General features: G+C 37.3%; 1 protein-coding gene across 2 annotated transcripts in view; it reads left to right on the top strand.

Moving 5' to 3' along the window:
* The window catches only part of TBC1D12 (TBC1 domain family member 12), an 82374-nt gene that overhangs the window by 46485 nt on the left and 14754 nt on the right, over positions 1–21135 (top strand). Inside the window, exons 4-6 of one of the 2 annotated variants that reach the window (XM_080913584.1) lie at positions 10221–10303; positions 12834–12951; positions 14983–15089. In XM_080913584.1, coding sequence (XP_080769710.1) covers positions 10221–10303; positions 12834–12951; positions 14983–15089 — 308 coding nt within the window. The remainder of the gene's footprint in view (positions 1–10220; positions 10304–12833; positions 12952–14982; positions 15090–21135) is intronic. The other variant, XM_080913585.1, reaches the window with a different exon arrangement.

Here is a 21135-nt window from a genome sequence, read left to right as displayed (position 1 = left end):
GCTGTCTAATTGCTGTGGCCAGGACTTCCAGTACTATGCTGAATATGTAGGGGGAGAGTGGGCAGCCCTGTCTAGTCCCTGATTTTAGTGGAATTGCTTCAAGGTTTCCACCATTAAGTTTGATGTTGGCTATTGGTTTTCTGTATATTGCTTTTATTATGTTTAGGTATGGGCCTTGGATTCCTGTTCTTTCCAAGACTTTTAACATGAAAGGGTGTTGAATTTTGAAATGCTTTCTCAGCATCTAGTGAGATGACCATGTGGTTTTTTTCTATTGAGGCTTGTTTTGTGACTGATTATATGGCAATTTCTAGAGAAGGTGTTGTGAGGTGAGGAGAAGAAGGTGTATTCTTTGTTTTAGGATGAAATGTTCTGTAGATGACTATTAATTCCAATTTATTCATAACCTCTGCTAGTTTTACTGTGTCCTTGTTCAGTTTCTGTTTTCATGATCTGTCCATTGATGATAGTGGGGTGTTGAGGTCTCCCACTATTATTGTGTGGGGTGCAATGTATTTTTTGAGCTTTAGTAGGGTTTCTTTTAGGAATATGGGTGCTCTTGTATTTGGAGCTTGTATGTTGAGGCTTGAGAGTTCCTCCTGACAAATTTTCCCTGTAATAAGTAAAAAGTGTCCTTCCTTATCTTTTTTGGTAACTTTTCGTTGAAAATCTACTTTATTTGGTATTAGAATTGCCACTCCAGCCTGCTTTTTGGGACAGTTTGCTTGGAAGTTTTTGTCCCAACCTTTTACTCTGAGATAGTTTCTGTCTTTGTCTTTGAGATGAGTTTCCTGTATGCAGCAAAATGGTGGATTCTTTTTATGTATCCAGTCTGATAACCTATATCTTTTTATTGGGGAATTGAGTCCATTTATATTAACAGATATTAAGGAATAGTGGTTGCTGTTCCCTACTATTTTTGCTTTTAGAGGTAGAATTGTGCCTGTGTGTCTTTCTTCTTTTCATTTTCTTTCTTATGTATTTTCTTGTTTTTATTAGGATGTAGTTTCCCTCTTTGTATTGGGTTTTCCACCTATAATTTGTTGTAGTGCTGGGTTTGTTGTCAGATATTGTGTAAATTTAGTTTTGTCTTGGAATATCTTAGTCTCTCTGTCTATGGAGATTGAGAGTTTTGCTGGGTATAGCAGCTTTGACTGGCACCTGTGCTCTCTTTGGGTCTTCATGATGTCTGTCTAGGCTCTTCTAGCTTTCATAATCTCTGTTGAGAAATCAGGTGTGATTCTGATTGGTCTGCCTTTATATGTTACCTGGCCTTTTTCTCTTACTGCTTTTAATATTTTTTCTTTGCTTTGGGCACTTGACATTTTGACTATTATTTGTTGGGAGGAATTTCTTTTCTGGTCCAATCTATTTGGAGTTCTGTAGGCTTGTTTTATGCTCATGGTCATCTCATTCTTAAGGGTAGGAAAGTTTTCTTTCACTATTTTGTTGAAGATTTTTACTGTGCCTCTTAGTTGATATTCTTCACCCTCTTCTATTCTATTATCCGTAGGTTTGGTCTTCTCATTGTATCCTGGATCTCATGGACATTTTGAGTTAGGAGCTTTTTGGCTTTTGCATCTTCTCTGACTGTTTTGTCTATGTTTTCCATGTTGTCTTCGGGCCCTGAGATTCTGTCTTCCATCTCTTGTAGTCTGTTGGAGATGCTTGCATCTGTGTCTCCTGATTTCTTTTTTATGATTTCTACCTCCAGGGTTGTCTGTTTTAGTGTTTTTATTGTTTCCATTTTCATTTTAAATTCCTTCTTCAATTCCTTTATCACTTTGGTTCTGTTTTCCTTCAGTTCTTTTATTTCTTTGAGTGTTTTTCTTGTTTCCTCTTTAAAAGCTTCTATTTCTTTATGCTTTTCCTTCTGTTCTTGGTTAAGGATCTCTATCATCATCTTGAGGTATGATTTCGGGTCTGAATCTTCTTTTTCTGGAGTGTTTGGCATTCTGCTGTTTGCTGTGATGAGAGAGCTGGGTTCTGGTGTTGCCAAGTTGTCCTGGTTTTCCTGCGGTAAGTTCTCTTGCCATCTTGTTGTCTGTGATTATAAGTGGTCTTGTTGTCAGTGATTGGTTCCCATCTCTCCCATGTACCTTGCCTGTGTCCCTGAATCTTTGCTGTTCCTGGTGGCAGATGGCCTGAGTGCTTGTTCTGCATGCATGGGCCCTCTGTTTGGAATCCAAGTGCTTAAGGCAGAGTTCCTGCTCCTTTGAACCAATGCGGGGGCACTGTCTGGGAGCTTGACCCAGACCTTTCTGCACCCAGGCTACTCGCAGTGCAGTCTCACCAGGCCTGTGTCCCTGGATATCAGCTGGTCTCTGGTGGCAGATGGCCTGAGCACCTGTTTTGCACACACAGGCCCGCAGGGTGGAAACTGAGACCCTATGGCAGGGTTCCTGCTCCCCTGAACCAATCAGGTTGGGGGGGGGCGCACTTTCCAAGTGCTCGGCATATACCTCTCTGCTTCCAGGCTACTAACTGTGCAGTCTCATCAGGCCTGTGTCCCTGGATCTCCAGAGAATGTTCTTTTAAAATTCTAATAAGAGGATACCAATTTAATAGTTTGTCACAAAGGTAGACCAAAAACTTTTCTTCTCAGTAGTTACTCAAGAGAAGTGAAAATAGATGCCAAAAGAATTGACATTAATTCCTTATGCTAACTTTATGTATAAAATTTCATACTGAAAATAACCACCCAAATGTCTATATGAATTGAGAGAATGCTTTTCAGAAATGGAGGCAGGAGGGTTCTCCATTCTAAGTAGGGGATGAGGGGTAGTGTGAGTCAACTTCTTGTGCCCACTGTCTACACAGGGAGAGGCCACCCAGAACTCTCTCAGTACAGGAGGTAGTGCTGCCTGGGAGTGCACACTTCTGGCCCAAGTCCAGACCCAGTCCAGCTGCATCAGGACTGGAGTCTGCCATCAAGACTCAGCCTACCCAGAGTGATGAACACTGCGGAACAATCTCCCTCTAGAAACCACTGGCCCACAGTTCCACAAGAGAGACAAGCTCTAATATGAGACTACAAGATCACCTAGCATCACCTATAACAAGATGGCAAGAGGCAAAAACCTCATAAAGAAATAGAAGCCCTTAAAGAGGAAACACAAAAATCACTTAAAGAGCTACAGGAAAGCACAAACAACCAGGTGAAGGAACTGAAAACAGAAATAGAAACAATGAAAACAATCACAAAAGGAGATAACCCTGAAGTCGGTAAACCTGGGAAAGACATTGGGAGTTATAGATGCTAGCATCACCAACAAAATACAAGAGATGGGAGAGAGAATCTCAGGAGCAGAAGATACCATAGAAATATTGACACAAAAGTCAGAGGATGCAAAAATCAAAAAGCTCCTATCTAAAAATGTCCAGGAAATCCAGTACACAATGAGAAGACCAAACCTAAGGGTAGTAGGTGTAGAAGAGGGTGAAGAATATCAACTAAATATCTTCAACAAAATCATAGAAGAAAACTTCCCTGCCCTCAAGAATGAGATGATCATGAACGTACAAGAAACCTACAGAATCCCAAATAGATTGGACGAGAAAAGAAATTCTAACACATAATAGTCAAAACAACAAATGCTCAAAACAAAGAGAGTACTAAGAACAGTAAGAGAAAAATGACAGGTAACATAAAGGCAGACCGATCAGAATTTCAACAGAGACTATGAAAGCTGGAAGATTCTGGACCAACATCATACAGACCCTAAGGGAACACAAGTTCCAGCCCAGGTTACTCTATCCAGCAAATCTCTCAATCACCATAGATGGAGAAACCAAGCTATTTCAGGACAAAAACAAATTTACACAATATCTGTCCACAAATTTAGCGCTACAAAGGATAATAGATGGAAAACTCCACCACAAAGAGGGAAGCTTCACCCTAGGAAAATCAAGAAACTAATCCTCTTGAAACAAACACCAAAGAAGGAAAGCACAGAAATATAACTCTATCTCTAACAACAAAAATAGCAGGATACAACAATCACTATTCATTAATATCCCTTAACATCAATGGACTCAATTCTTCAATAAAAAGACAGACTATCAGACTGGATACATAAACAGAATCTAGCATTTTGCTGCATATAGAAAACTCATTTCAGCAATAAAGACAGGTACTATCTCAGAGTAAAAGGTTGGGAAAAAACTTTCCAAGCTAAAGGTCCCAAGAAAACAAGCTGGAGTAGCCATCCTAATATTGAATAAAATAAATTTTCAACCAAAAGTCATCAAAAAAGACAAGGAAGGACACTTTTTACTCATCAAAGGAAAATTTTATCAAGATGAACTCTCAATCCTTAACATCTGTGCTCCAAACACAAGAGCACCCACATTCATAAAAGAAACTCTACTAAAGCTCAGAGCATATATTACACCACACACAATAATAATGGGAGACTTCAACACCTCACTCTCATCAATGGACAGATCCTGGATGCAGAAACTGAACAGAGACACAGTCACACTAGCAGAAGTTATGAGCCAAATGGATTTAACAGACATCTACAGAACATTTTATTCTAAAACAAAAGAATATACCTTCTTGTCAAAACCTCATGGCACCTTCTCCAAAACTAACCATATAGTTGGTCACAAAACAGGCCTCAACAGATACAAGAAGATCGAAATAATCCCATGGATTCCATCAGATCTCCATGGACTAAGGGTGGTCTTCAATAATAACAAAAACAACAAAAAGCTCACATATACGTGGAAGCTAAACAATGCTCTACTCAATGATAGCTTGGTCCAGGAAGAAATAAAAAAATCAAAGACTTTTTAGTATTAAACAAAAATTAAGACACAACATATGAAAACAGTGCTGAGAGGAAAACTAAGCACTGAACATCGCCAAAAAGAAACTAGAGAGAGCATACACTAACAACTTGACAGCACAACTGAAAGCTCTAGTGCAAAAAGAAGCAGATACACCCAAGAGGAGTAGGTGGAAGAAAATAATCAAACTCAGAGCTGAAGTCAACCAAATAGAAACAAAAAGAATTATATAAAGAATCAACAAAACTAAGAGCTGGTTCTTTGAGAAAATCAACAAGATTGATAAACCCTTAGGCAGTCTAAGCAGAGGGTGCAGAGAGAGTATCAAAATTGACAAAATCAGAAATGACAGGGGAGTCAGAAAAATAGAAACTGAGGACATTCAGGAAATCATCAGATCCTACTACAAAAGCTTATATTCAACAAAACTGGAAAATTTAGAGGAAATGGACAATTTTCTAGACAGATAGCAGGTAGCAAAGTTAAATAAGGATGAGATAAACCATCTAAACAGTCCCATCACCCCCAAAGAAATAGAAGCAGTCCCAAAACAAACAAACAAACAAACAAACAAAAAAAACAAGCAAAAAAAAAAAAAAACCCTAGGACCTGATGGGTTTAGTGCAGAATTCTATCAGAACTTCATAGAAGACCTAATACCAATACTCTCCAAACTATTCAACAAAATATAAACAGAGGGAATACTACCCAACTCATTCTTTGAAGTCTTGATTAATCTCGTTTCTAACCCACACAAAGACCCTACGAAGAAAGAGAACTTTAGACCAATTTCCTTCATGAACATTGATGCAAAAATACTCAATAGAATTCTTGCAAAACTGAATCCAAGAACATATCAAAGCAATCATTTGCCATGATCAAATAGGCTTCATCTCAGGGATGCAGGGATGGTTCAATATACAGAAATCCATCAATGTCATCAACTATATAAACAAACTCAAAGAAAATAACCACATGGATATCTCTCTAGATGCTGAGAAAGCATTAGACAAAATGCAACATCCCTTCATGTTGAAAGTCTTGGAAAGGTCAGGTATTTAAGTCTCACACCTAAACATAGTAAAAGCAATATACCACAAACCCGTAGCCAACATCAGGCTAAATGGAGAGAAACTTGAAGCAATCCCACTAAAATCGGAATCTAGACAAGCCTGTCTACTCTTTCCTTGCCTATTCAATATACTGGAAACACTAGCCAGAGTAATAAGACAACAAAAAGAGGTCAAAGGGGGTACAAATTGGAAACAAAGAAGTCAAAATATCACTATTTGCAGATATTATGATAGTATACTTATGTGACCCCAAAAGTTCCACCAGAGAACTTTTACAGCTAATAAACATCTACAGCAAAGTGGCTGGATATAATATTAACTCAAACAAATCAGTAGCTTTCCTCTACTCAAAGGACAAACAGACTGAGAAAGAAATTAGAGAATTGACACCCTTCACAACAGTCACAAAGAATATAAAATACCTTGGTGTGACCCTAACCAAGTAAGTGAAGGATCTGTAAAACAAGAACCTCAAGTCTCTGAAGAAGAAAATTGAAGAAGACCTCAGAATATGGAAAGATCTCCCATGCACATGGATTAAGGATCAAACTAGTAAAAATGGTAATCTTGCCTAAGTTAATCTACAGATTCAACGCAGTCCTCATCAGAATTTCAACTCAATTTTTCATCAAGTTAGAAAAAGCAATGCACAAATTCATTTGGAATAACAAAAAACCTTGGATAGCAAAAACCATTCTCAACAATAAAAAACAAAAACAAAAACAAAAACTTCTGGGGGAATCACCATGCCTGACCTTAAGCTGTATTACAGATCAATTTTGATAAAACTGCCTGGTATTGATACAGAGACAGACAGGTAGACCGATGGAATAGAATCGAAGACTCAGAAATGAACCCACACACCTATGGTCACTTGATCTTTGAGAAAGGAGCTAAAAACATTCAATGGAAAAAGGACAGCCTCTTGAACAAATAGTGCTGGTTCAACTGGCAGTCAGCATGCAGAAGAATGCAAATCGGTCCCTTCTTATTTCTTTGTACAAAGCTCAAGTGCAAGTAGATCAAAGACCTCCACATAAAACCAGGTACACTGAAACTAATAGAACAGAAAGTCGGGAAGAGCTTAGAGCACATAGGTACAGTGAATAATTTTTTGAACAGAACACCAGTGACTTATGCTCTAATATGGAGAGTAGATAAATGGCACCTCACGAAATTGCAAAGCTTCTGTAAGCCCGAGGACACTGTCAAAAAGACAAAATGGCAACCAACAGATTGGGAAAGGATCTTTACCAATTACAATTGGTCTTTTCCAATATATACAAAGAACTCAAGAAGTTAAGACTCTAGAGAATCAAACAATCCTATTAAAAATGGAGTGCAGGGCTAAACAAAGAGTTCTCAACTGAGAAATGCCTGAGAAGCACCTAAGGAATTGCTCAACATCATTAGTCATCAGGGAAATGCAAATCAAAACAACCCTGAGAATCCACCTCACACCAGTCAGAATGGCTAAGATAAAAAATGTAGGTGACAGCACATGCTGGTGAGGATGTGGAGAAAGAGGAACACTCTTCCACTGTCGGTGGGGTTGTAAACTGGTACAACCACTCTAGAAATCAGTCTGGCGGTTCCTCAGAACATACTACTACCTGAGGACCCAGCTATACCACTCCTAGGCATATACCCTAAAGTAGATCCATCTAACAAAGACACATGCTCCGCCATGTTCATAGCAGCCTTTTGTATAATAGCCAGAATCTGGAAAGAACCTAGATGTCTTTTGACAGATGAATGGATACAGAAAGTGTGGTACATATGCACAATGGAATACTACTCAGCCATTAAAAGCGAGTTCATTAAATTCTTAGGTAAATGGATGGAACTTGAAGCTATCATCCTGAGTGATGTAACCCCATCACGAAAGAGCACTCATAGTATGTACTCACTGATAAGTAGATTCTAGCCCAAGAAGCTTGGAATACCCGAGAAACCATCCACAGAACTTATGATGCTCAAAAAGAAGGAAGAACAGAATGTGGGGGCCTCACTTCTTCTTGAGTGGAGAACAAAACTGGGGAGGAAGTACAAGGTCAAATAAAGAAGCAGGGATTGAAGCAAAGAGCCATAGAGACTGCCTCACTTGGAGAACCACCGCATATACAGCCACCAACCTTAAACACCATTGCTGATGCCAAGTGACAGGAGCCAGATATGGATGTCTCCTCAGAACCTCTGCCAGAGTCATACAGATACAGATGAGGATGCTTGCAGCTAACCATCAGACTGAACACTGGGACCCCAATGAGAAAGGACTAAAGGACACAAAAGGTTTGCAACCTCATGGGAAAAACAACATCATCAACCAGCCAAGGCAATGAGGTGGAGAGGATGATTGGGAGACGGAGCACCTTCATGGAAGCAAGTTGAGGGGGAGGAGGGAGGGATTTGGGGGGAAGGGTATAACATTTGAAATGTAAATTCAGAGAATTTCCAATAAAAATGGAAAAAAATGAAGTTAAATGGAAACGTTATATACATCACAGACAATTAAAAATCAGATTGAACAAAAGAAGAATTTGATACAACGTCAAACATGGTGACATGAGTTCAATCTTAGTGCTCAGGATGTTGAGGCAAGAGGAGCGTGTGAGGCAGACCCTGTGCAAAAGGAACTTGGTATGAGAAAGTATAATGTTTAGCTGGGTAGATCTCTGAGTTGGAGGCTAGCCTGGTCTACAAAGTGAGTTCCAGGACTGCCAGGGCTGCACAGAGAAACCCTGTCATGAAAAAATAAAATAAGCAAAAACAAATAAAAAAGAAATTGTAATGACAATGAACTAGTACATAATAATTAAAATTAAAAAATAGGATTTTATAAGGTGAGATATAAATTCAGTATTGTGTATATACAAGTTCTGAGAAAATTTTGTATGTATTTTGCTTGTTATATAATATGAATTACATATTTTTCAAAAATCATTAAACCATTCTATTCTTTTTTTAAGACTTAAAGATGTATTTATGTGTGTGAATGTTTACCTGCATGTTTATATGTTCACTAAGTGTGTGCAGGTACCCTTGAGGGCCAGAAAAAGGTACTGGATCCCCAGGAACTGTATTTATAGATGAGCCACTGTATAGGTTCTGGAATTCGATTTCCAGTCTTCTGTAAGAGCAGCCACTGTTTCAAACTGCTGAGCCGTTTCTCCAGTCTGTTATTTATTTGTTTGTTTTTTTATGTTTTGTTCTGTTTTGTTTTGTTTCCAAGGCAGGGTCTCTGTGTAGCTCTGGTTGATGTCACATTCACAGAGATCTATCTGCCTGCCTCTACCTCCCTAGTGCTGAGATGTAGGGCATGCACCACTGTGTTTGGCTCCCATGCCATAAACTTTTTTTTCTTTTTCTCTTTTTTTAGAGCCAGGGATTCTAGCTATAATACAGGTTGGCCATGTACTCACTATAGCCCAGACTAGCCTCAGATTCACAACAGTCTTTCTGCTTCAGCCTCCCAAGTGCTAGGAATATAATCAAGAGTCACTACCCTTTGCTTCTTTTCAAGCTATTTTAAAATGTATATAGTTTTTTAGTTGTATGTCAAAAGAGTTTAGGCTCTGGGTAAAACCTTTAAGGTTGAGAACCACAGTTCTGTGTCTGGGACTATATAGAAGTCAAGAAGCAGCTCCTACACAATGCTCTTTGACTTCCATATGCAGGCCTCTCACCAAACCCTTCACTTAACACACCCACACCCACACACATACACACACACACACACATACACACACATACACACACACACATACACACACACATACATACACACATACACACACACACAGACACGCACACAATACAAACCTTTTAAAAATAAATATGGGGCTGAGAGATCAGTGATCAAGTACTGTTCAGAGGACCTAAGTCACTTCCTAGCACCCACACACGCTGCTTATTCTCCATCCTTAACTCCAGCCTCGGGGGATCCAGAACCTTCTGGCTCTGCAAGTGCCTGCACACACTGAACATGAACACATAAACTCATATACACATGCATACATACATATATATGTAATACAATAAATATATGCTTAAATGTATAGACATAAACTATATATGTATATACATACAAAAAATATCAGAAACCCAAATTCCGAGTTTGTTTTGAAATGCATAGTTGTTCTTAAGCTTCATTTGTCTTTTCTGTGTTGCTGAACAGGAGAGACAAGGCGGGCCTCTCCTTGAGTGCTGGGATTAAAGTCTGAGCCACCATGTCTGCTCAATCACGTTTCTCTGAAAGTAACTTTAGTTTAGCAACATTTTTTTTTTGTAACTGGTTCCAAAAAGGTAGTAAATATGAGACTTGTTTACATTTGTGATTTTTTTGTACAACAGGAACCTCCCTGCGAAGTCTGTGGAGGAAGCTCTGCGTCACCGGCAGGAGTATGACGAGATGGTGGCTGAAGCCAAGAGACGCGGTGTGTGTGGGCTCCAGTGTGTACTTAATTTTCTCTAGCATTTCTTATAGTGTAGCTTTATTTTGGGGTTTGCTGTTGATTTAATGTTTTACGACAGTCTCACTATGAAGCCATTCTGGCCTTGAGCTCATCATAAGTCTCAGGACTGGACTCGGCCTTTCTGGTTCTGGGACTGTAGGTGTGAGCCACTGTGCCCAGACCTGCTTTTTCTTTTTCTTTGTCTCATTAAAGAGGATTGTAAAGGTGTTATTCATGAGCCTTATTCCTGTTACTTTATTTTTAGTGTTTAGACTTTAGATCTTTTACATTTACTAATTTTCATGTAATGGGAATTACTCTTCTGGTATTACTTGCGTTTTCTAGTTTACTGTGAAAATATAGTTTGAAGCTAAAGTTTGGTTTTATAATTAGTGAGGTCTCTAAAATCTCAGTGCTGTCATATAGTTAGTTCATAAATAAGTACTCTCATTAGCACATCATATTTTTATTCACTCTCTTTTTCCTGTCCTCTCTGCAAATATATATGCATGTTTACTTTAACAGTATAGAGAATATGTGTTGACCATTATTAGTTTAGGATAAATTATGTATTTCCAATATATTTTTGAAATATTTATTTTGTATATATTTTAAAACAATTTATTAACTGATTTGTCTTTGACGCAAGTGAATGAAGTATATTATAATAACATATGGTTCTGCTTTATGCTGCTGTTTTCTAAGTAAAGTTGTGTTTTTAATGTTACTACAGTAAACATAAGGTATATAAGCCTTCTAATATTCCTACTTGAACACTGGCTGAGTTTATTTTAATGCATAGAATTAAAAATACTTTTTGAGTTCAAGACCAGCATGGTCTACAGAGTGAGTTCTAGAATAGCTACGGCTACACAGGTTTTGGGGGAAAAAAAAATCAACCAAACCTATTTTGAAAACAAAGCAAAAATATTTTTAACACAGTCAGCAAGCTTTTAATTACTGTTTTATTATTTGGCTAATATTTATTGAGAAATAGATGGCATGTGGTATAATAGAAATAATAAATAATAAATTGGAAATCCCAGTGTTTTAGGCTTAATCCAATGTTACGTAATTTCTGATTGTGATACTCTGAATAGGCCCACTGTGCTTCCGTGTATCTGTAAAACTGGAAGTATTTGCACCTCTTGTTTAACATTTTTTTCTTAAAGACATTTCATATACAATCTGGATACATAAAACATAAATATGCAGCCATTGCTTTGGCTTCTTGTTTACCCCTTGAGTCAATTTCAGAGGCATTCATGAAATACAAAGTTTGGCTAGCTATTCTATAGGTTCTTGCTGGTTCTAAAATTTTTTTTATAACTTTTTGTTTGTTTTGTTTGTTTGTTTGTTTTTTAAACAGGGTTTCTCTGTGTTGCCCTGGCTATCCTAGAACCCACTCTGTAGACCAGGCTGGCCTCAAACTCACAGAGATCAATCTGCTTCCGCCTCTCCAATACTGAAATTAAAGATGTGTGTCACCATCACCTGATCTTATAACTTTTGATAAATATCCCACTTTTTTTTTTTGTGGCAGCCTTTTTTTCAAAGTTGTGACCTCTAAATTCAGAGGTATGTCATTTTTGTTTGTTGAGAAATTTTTATTTTGTCCTAATTCATAAAACATTATGTTAAAAGGTGTTTATATAGTAATAGTGTCATTGGCAAAATCATTTTAAATAGCATTTGTTTATGTTGAGAATAATAGTACATTGTATGAAAAGAGGCTCTTGGTTAGTTGCTTGTACTTTTTTAATGTAATTAATTCATCAACATGTTTCATTTTGTAGATGAAGGAAATAGAAATGTGTTAACTAAACAGCCAGGCATGGTGGTGCACACCTGCCCTCCCATCCCTGGGAGGCAGTGGTAGGTGAAGTACGTGTGAATTCCAGGCTATCCCAGAAGAGACCCTGCCTTATCTTACAGACTGGGAGAGTGCCTGCCTAGTGTAGGCAAAGTCCTGGTGTAGAGCCTTAGTGTTACATAAACCAGGGGTGGTGACACACACCTTAATCCCAGCACTTGGGAGGTGGAAGCAGGGCTGTCAGGAGTTTAGGGTTGTTCTAGCATCATAACAAGTTTGAAGCCAGCCTGGGATACTTGAGACCCTGTGTCAAAAAATAAAGGATATAAAAGAGAAAAGAAGAAAAAGAAAGATGTAGAACAGCCAGTTGGCATAAGCAGTCTTACAGAACCTTCTCTTGATTTAAACAAAGCAAAAAACAAAACCACCAGAAAGAAAGAAAGCAACATAGCAATTTACTGGCCATTTTCTTAAAATTGATTTTTTGCCCTTTATCCCATTACTTTTTATAAGATAGAAGATACTTTAAAATGATGTTAGACAGGTTTTGTTTTGTTTTTTTAAATTTTTCTTCCCTTTTTTTTCTCTTTATGATCAGAAGACCCTTCTTGAAGCCTTTCTTATAGACTTGACGTACAAAAGGAAGGGATTTTGGTTTAGCTCATTTGTATTAAAATGATTCTTACTTGTTTAAAACAGAAATTAAAGAAGCACATAAAAGAAAAAGAATAATGAAAGAGCGATTTAAGCAGGAGGAAAGCATTGCAAGTGCAATGGTAACTTGGATCAATGAGATACTGCCCAATTGGGAAGTAATGTAAGTAAGCAGATTTTTCCAGTCCAGTGTCTCCAGATATTTCATCTTTCCCAAGTCTATGTTATCACTTCTCAGCATGTATCTTATGCTGTAGCTAAATTATGCTATTAACCATTGCCCCAAACCCATGTTTTTCTGTACACGTTCATGAGCTCCTGTCTCTAACACATACTTTTCTTACTGACCATCCTCTGCTCTGTCAACATCTTACCTGCTCTCTGAAACCCATGAATGACTCAGGAAACCTTTACTCTTCTAAATTACCATTTTCTTAATTCTAATATAACACTAATAGAAAAGCATTCATTTTTGGAAGAACTCATTATGTAGAAATATAAGGTTCATTTATCAGATGTTACAAGTTTCTAAACTTGAATATGGTTGAATGCCTGTAATCCCAGAAATCCAGAAGCTGAGACAGGAGGAATTCAATACCAGCCTGGATAATATAGAGAGTTCCAGATTAGCCAGAACTACATAGAGAGACAGTATCTACAAATAAATAGATACACAGGAAGAAAGGAAGAAAGAAAGAAAGGAAGAATGAATGAAAGAATGAAAGAAAGAAAAGAAAGTAAAAAGCAATAAAAAGTATTTTAAATGCTGTTTTCTTAACTAAGAAACCATGTGAAATATGTTCTTTTTCCTGTAAGAGTCCTTGGTGCCTTGAGGCTAATATTCTTCTTGCCCTCCCTCTTTTTGGTCTCTTCTTTTTTGACAATATTTTTACATATGTTTTATCTTCCCTCTGGGCAAAAGGTTGAAGGATAACTTCTCCAATGTATGGTAGAAATACATTGACAATTTGTTAAATATTAGAAATGTGACAGACACAGTAGTCCCTGTTTTCCAGTCTTGCTACATGAAGTTTCAGTTGTCTGTAGTCTAAAAATGGAAAATTAGCTAATTGAATATAAATAAAAACTTGTAGAAATGAACAACTTTAAATTGTGTCCCTCTTAGAAGCCCAGTGAAGTCTGTGCTGCTTGTTTGTCCTGGCCATAAATCATCCTCTGTCCTACCTCGCCATGTGGTGCACACGGCCTGCCCTTACTCACTCAGTGGCACTTGACTTACCAGAGCTGCTGTCATATGTTGCAGAGCTTCTGTTAAGTAAATCTTCCTTTACCTGTAAAAGTAGGGATGCTGGTGGTCAGCTTTGTCAAAGAGAAGTGGGAAAGTTCTTCCATTAAGCAGAAAAACTAGTAGAAGAACCCTATTTTGAGTGAGTGAGTGAATGAGCAAGAGGTGGGATATTTACATAACACTTATAGTATATCCTTTTAATTCTGTTTTTATTGTTAGCTATTGCTCATCTCTTATTCTAAATTACAAATTGATTTTTAATTCATAGATATATTTGTGTAAGGAAATCTATAGTTTGGTTCTATTTGTGGCTTTAGAGTTTATTCCCTGCATATAAGAAACTATGATGTTACCTTGTCTACATTAAGTATATAATAAATATAAATATAACATTTATATTTGGGTCTTAGTACTTCTATAAGTCATTTATATTTTTATCACATTTATCTTACTCAAGGTTATCCAGCTCAAGGTTGGAGAGGCTAAGAGATTTGCTCAAGGTTATACAATGAGTGGTTGAACTAGATTTGAATCTAGGTCTGATTCTAAAGCCTATACTCTTTCAGTGAACTACTGTTCCTTAAAGGTTAGGGCCTTACCCAGGCATTACTCATAGTAGGTTCTTTGTGATTTTAGTTTTTGGTGCTGAATTGGTAGAATATTTATGTCTTTTTTGTTTTCTATAATTGTCCATGTGGATCTGATTTTCTGGTGGTATCTTTAGTATAAGTAACATCTGTCAGGCTGTTTCTTTAATTTCCCTTAGCCCATTTTTGAGGGCTTTCATGGTCCATAGGCATGAACTCAAAGGAAAGAATGTCTTACATACGTAACACTTGAAATTCTTAAAGATCATCTGATCACTTGGCCATAGGTAAGCCATCACGCATCTAGTATTTTTGGTATAAAAAGTAACTTTTTCCTTTTCTCCTCCTTTAATTCTAGGCGTAGTACAAGAAGAGTTCGAGAATTGTGGTGGCAGGGATTGCCCCCTAGTGTTCGTGGGAAAGTTTGGAGTCTAGCTGTAGGAAATGAACTAAATATCACTCCTGGTTTGTATTCTATATTCAGTTATTCCCACACATACAAATTATCATCTCCAAAGTTTTATTAATCATATTAGTAGAGTTGCCATTTAAAAAAATACTACTGTATCTTTCACTTTCAGAGCATGCCTCATGCCCTCCCAAACTTTGTAATAGTTAATATGTTTTTAAAAATCATATATATGTATATATGTGTATATAGATATAGGATTTGTGGGCTTTTTTCCCTTTAGTTTTCAGCAGTCAACAGTATCCAAATACTACAAATGTAGATGTAAAGCTAGTGAGTCTGTGCAGTAAGTACCAGAGGAGACCCTCTAATGCCTGAGGGACAGCTTCTCTGTGCTTAAACAATGAGCAGTGTACAGAGGGAACTTCATTTTCTTTTTCTGCTAAATGTTTATCCAAACCAGTTCTTTTAGAGTTTGTTTTTTTCCCTTATTTTTTAACTTAACAAAATAAATGGGTTTCACTAAGCAGTTTTGTTGTGTATTTTTTTAAAAAGATTATTTTATGTATGTGAGTACACTGTCTCTGTCTTCAGACCCACTAGAAGAGAGCATCAGATCCCATTACAGATGGTTGTGAGCCACCATGTGGTTGCTGGGAATTGAACTCAGGACCTCTGGAAGAGCAGTTTCTCCAGCCCTGTTGTGTATGTTGTTTAGATTTTACTTTTAAAGTTTATCTAGACATGATGACTCAGTCTGTGGTCATAGCACTTGGAAGGCTCCGGCAGCTCTGCAGCAGTTTAAAGTCCAGCTGGGCTGCATCATGAGTTGTAGTCCAGACTAGGCTACAGTGGTTAAAGAATTTGTGTTAGAAAACCCAGTAATACTAGGGATAATAATGATAAGGTTTAGAAAAAGAAAGAGACTTGAAGTGAATTATCTTATTTTCTTAAGTCTCTTAAGACTTTGCCATGTAGTAAGATGTAAGTCATTTGATGAGTTAAAGAAAAAGTTTAAATAGGATAATATAAATAAAATACATTTTAAAAAGTGGACAGGACACATGCCTATAATCTTATGGCTGTAATCTCAGCACACAAGACTCAGAAACAAGAACATTAGGAATTCAGTGTTATTCTGTGCTACATAGTTGAAAGGCTACATAAAATTGTCTTCGAATTTTTTTTATAAAATATGTACCAATCAGCCTGAGTGATAGTGTTAATATTAGACAGACAGTCAGTTAACCTAACACCACAGGAGACTTTGATCTCTAATAGAAGGGAGTAAAGAATATATTGTTACTGTTTTTTTTTTTTTTTTTAAGATTTATTTATGTATTTGCCTACATGGTAACTATCTTCAGACACACCAGAAGAGGGCATCAGATCCCATTACAAATAGGTGATTGTGAACCACCATGTGTTTACTGAAAATTGAAGTCAGGACCTCTTGAAGAGTAGTCAGTGCTCTTAACTGAGCCATCTCTCCAGCCCAGTTACTGATATTTTTTAAGTACACATTTAATATTTACTGAAAAATACAAGCAATAATATAAACTTTAAATGTTCACCACCCAAACTATTCTTGATCTTCCTGTCAGTACCGTTTGGCTGTAGCATAACATTTAATGATTTTTCTCTGTGCTAGCCAAATTAACATGCATGTTACAGCAGTATCAAAGCACATATTTTTATTCTCAGAGTTTAAAACATTAAAGTGAAATGAAATAGTTACAGGGTATGACTGAAAATGATTTAGAAATACTTCTAAAATATCTGAAACTTGAAATCTTTTAGGGCCAGTGAGGTAGCTTTTCAAGTAAGAGCACTTGCATCAAAAGCCAGATGACTGTGGTTGACCATGGAGTCCATGGGAGGTGGGAGGGGGCACGCTGGCCACTCATGCCTAGGGCTCAGGCTCTCCCATAACAATAAACAGATTTTAGTTAAAAAAGAAATTACCATTCATCTGTTTGAGTTCCAAGTATCTACTGGAAGGAATCTACTAGAAGAATCTACATAGGATTGGGTTCAAAAACTGTTTGACTAAGATCTTTATTGCTGTAATCAACATTAATATGAAATTGAATAAAAATATAAAAACCCATATGTCTATTTTTAATCACTAAAGTGATATCAACTGTAGACACTACAGTTATTTGTGATCTTTCAAAGTAGGTTTTTCACCAAAGGCAGAGGCTTGAGGGTCTGTGAGCTGGAAGTGTGCTTTGTCTACACAGTGAGTTCCATGCTAGGAAGGGGCGACATAGTGAAAAATTGTCACTAATTTTTTTTTAAGTACCATATGCTGTGCAGTCGTGGTGCACACCTTTAATCCAGCACTGGAGACACAGAGGCAGGTGGATCACTGTAAGTTCCAGGTCAGCCTGGTTACAGAATGAGTTCCAGCCAAGGCTACAGAGAGAAATTGTCTCAAAAAACAAACCAAATAAAATAAAATAGAAAGTACCACGTAATGAACATTTTAAAAGTATAATCGAGATTATTAAGACATTTTCATGTAGATTTTAAACAGGGTTAAGAGGAAGGTGCTAAGAAAGAAAGAGACGTAGGTGTAAGCTGCTCATGGGAGTCATACAAGCATGCTTCTTTTACTCTTAAAAACAGAAAAGTTGGGGCTGGAGAGATAGATGGATTAACAATAAAGAACCCTTGTTTTTTTCAGAGAACCTGGGCTTGGTAGCCAGCACCTAAATGGCAGCTGACAAGAGCTTAACTTCAGTTCTAGAGCATCTGATGCTCTCTTCTGTCTTCCACAAGCACTGCACACATAAGGTGTACATACACTTGTACAGGCAAAACACTCAGTACACATAAAAAGCACATTAAAAAAACAAATAGCTTTTAGAGGGTTGGTGAGGTGGCTTATCTAATAAAAGGTGCTTTCTATGAAGCATGATAATTTCCATGTCTTGGTCCCACACAGAGAGAACCAGGTCCCACAAGTTTTCCTCTGAATTTCATTCAAATATGGACTCATTTTTAAAAACTTAAAGAAATAGAACTGAATGACCTTGGCATAGTGGATTAGGCCTATAAATCAAGTTATGGAGGCTGAAATAGAAGGATTACTAATTGAAGACCTGTAGAGGTTACAGAGTGAGTTTGAAGCCAGCATGGGAAATGTAGATCCAGGTCCAAGATAAATAAGATAGAAGTTTGGCATGTGGCCCACGCCTCTAATCCCAGCATTCAGGAGGCAGAGACAGGCAGATCTTTATGTGTTCCAGGTCAGTCTGGTTGACACAGTGAGAACCTGTCTCAAAACAGCAGTAACATCAAAAAAAACCAAAACAACAAAAACAGCAAAACTCCTCTGGAAGAGGGCTTACCTACCAAGGCTGCGGGTTCTTTTCCTACTGGACTGAAAGAGAAAGAGATAAAAAACAGAAAAGGGTGGTGGTGTGTTGTATAGTTTAGTGATAGGGCACTTACTTGGCATTTGCAAAGTCCTGAGTTTAAACCGTAGTACTACTCCCCAAAAGAGTTTAAGGCATAATTTTAGGTTTTAATATTTACCTTAGAATATATTAGATTTTATATGACTTAGTATCTTTAAATAAGACAGGTTTCTAATGTTTTCAGTGGGACAAGTTAAAAGAAAATGGTTTTCTTGTAGATTTAAAAAGCACTGACTGATGGTTATTTGAAATTTTGTTTTATTTCTAAATTTTCTTGTTGCTGATAATGTTGGCCTTAGAATGGGTTGGTAGCTCGCTCGGTAACTGAGAATGTTGTCTTGATCGTGGTAAGACTTTCTGACAGTGAAACAAACATGAAGTTTGCAGTGTGACCAAGTCATCACTTCAGGTAACTAGGTTCTCTTTAGTAAACACTTATGTATTGAAAAGTGAAATAGGAAACTAATTCTCTTCCTTTCTCATGGAAAGATTAAGTACAGTAAGCTTATTTCTTATGACTTAGTGCACATCCTGGTAATTAGCCCCTTATTTGAATTTATTTTAATCATAAAATTTATAACAATAAAAATATTAGCTGAGAGTACAGGCTGTAAAGTTAGATTCACATCTGGTTCTACCATGTATTAGATCATGACCTTGGGCAAACTGCTTACCATCTAAAAGTACACTTTTTTTATTTGTAAAATGGAGATAAGATTATTAGCTATACAAAAAATTGTCATGTTATTCATAATATGAGTATTTCTTGTGAAAATGCTTTTTCTTAAATGTCTGTATATCATCATTTTCCCAAATTCTGATACTAAAACCCCCAAACCAGAATATTCTCTATTCAAGTATAAGGCACTGTCCTTGTCCTGTCTGTAAGCCTAATTCCATCTCTCCCTTTTTAGATTTTATGTGAAATTAACTGAGACAAAGGCCTTCTTACTGAGTATATTAATTATAAGTCCTCTTATAATCAAGAAAATATAGGAAAGTTACTCTTTTGATTTTTAAACGTTCATTGCCACATTTTTCTTAGTAGATCAGTTTTGTGGTTCCTAATGTGATGGATTTGTCACCAGAGTCTTCTTTTCTTCCAAGGCAATTTAAAACCTGGTTAAAGAGGGAAACTGACATGGAAATACTTTGACATTTAAAAAGTATATGCAGTCGATAATTGATAGCCTCAAGTAATTATATACATACATTTTAAATTTAAATTAAAATTGTAGTTACCTCCTCTACCAAACCATTCAGGGATTTGTACTTAAGTAATTTAAAAATTTTATTTCTTTTAAATTTTAAGTTCAAGTCATTTGTAGTAATGATAAGTAAGTAGAAAGGGAAATAGAATTGTAATGTTTGAAATAGGTATAGCCAAGGTCTTGACTAAGTAAGAATACTTGCTATAGCATTGTTGTCATATATTGGAATATTGTGTTGAATGGCTCCAGCTACATTTCATTACTTTAGTTTTCTTTTAAGATTTATTGTTACTGTTTTTAATTATGTGTACACACGTGTGTGGCGTATGTGTATGAGAGTGCAGTGCCCATGGAGGCCAGAGGCGTAGCATTCCCAGGAGCTGTAGTTGCAGGTGATTGTGAGTTGCCTGATGTGGGTACTGGGAAGTGAACTGGGACCTCTGCAAGAGTGGTAAGCGCTCTCCAGCCCGAGTCTTTAAAACCGAGGATATACAAATCAGATGTGCGCATCTTTACATTGGAAAGAGTTCCTAAGAGCCCTGCTAACCGCAGTATTTATGTTTAGAGACAGGAACTTTTTAATGCTCTTTTCTAAGTTTGTATTTTCAGAAACCATGTTTGTATTTTACATATAAAAATAATTTTAGTGCATGTCGTTAGTCCCTGAACATGAGAGGACGAAGTAGGCAGACTCCTGTGAGTTTGAGGCCGGCTAATCTACAAAGCAAGTTCTAGCACAGCCAGGGTTACCTAGTGAGAACCTGTCTCAAAAGAAAAGAAAAGATGGCAGGTGTGGTGGAACACACCTTTAATCCCAGCTTTTGAGGCAGAGGCAGGTATATCTCTGAGTTTGAGGCCAGCCTGGTGTACAGAGCAAGTTCCAAGACAGCCACGAGTACGCAGAGAAACCCTGTCTTAGAAAATAAAAATAAAGAAAAATGAAAGAAAAATAGAGAGAACAAAAGAAAGAAAATATACCAGAACCTACAGGAAAGGACTTGTTTATTATTGTTATTTTCTTTAATTTGAAGATGAAAAGATCAAGTTCCAGGGTAGCAAAGTGAGTTTCTTGAGGTCCCAGAGACATGAATTGGCGGAGCTGGGATGCACTGTAGGTCTGACTCCCAACATTCTTTGCTTTTGGCCAGTGTGGCTGTTGAGCAGAGGCCCTTGTCCTTCCTATGCTCTGGACCAGCTCCCAGAATTACCTGGAATGATACTGGTGCTGTGCCTTTTGCTGTCTTCCTAGTCATGTAATGAAGAGTTCCAATTAAACTAGTGTGCTTCAGCTTGCCACAATTTTGATACCAGCTTGTACCAGATAGAGCTGATCCTATAAGTAAAGAGTGACAATGACAGGTTGGTCTGGAGGCAGAGGCAGGCAGGCCTGGTCTACAGAGTGAGTTCCAGGACAGCTAGGGCTGCAAAGAAAGAAATTCTGTTACGTGTGTGTGTGTGTGTGTGTG

This window comes from Micromys minutus (assembly GCF_963924665.1).
Source record: "Micromys minutus genome assembly, chromosome: 2".
Lineage (NCBI taxonomy): Eukaryota > Metazoa > Chordata > Mammalia > Rodentia > Muridae > Micromys > Micromys minutus.
Note: the sequence above shows the minus strand (reverse complement) of the source record. Positions and strands in the feature narration are given on the sequence as shown.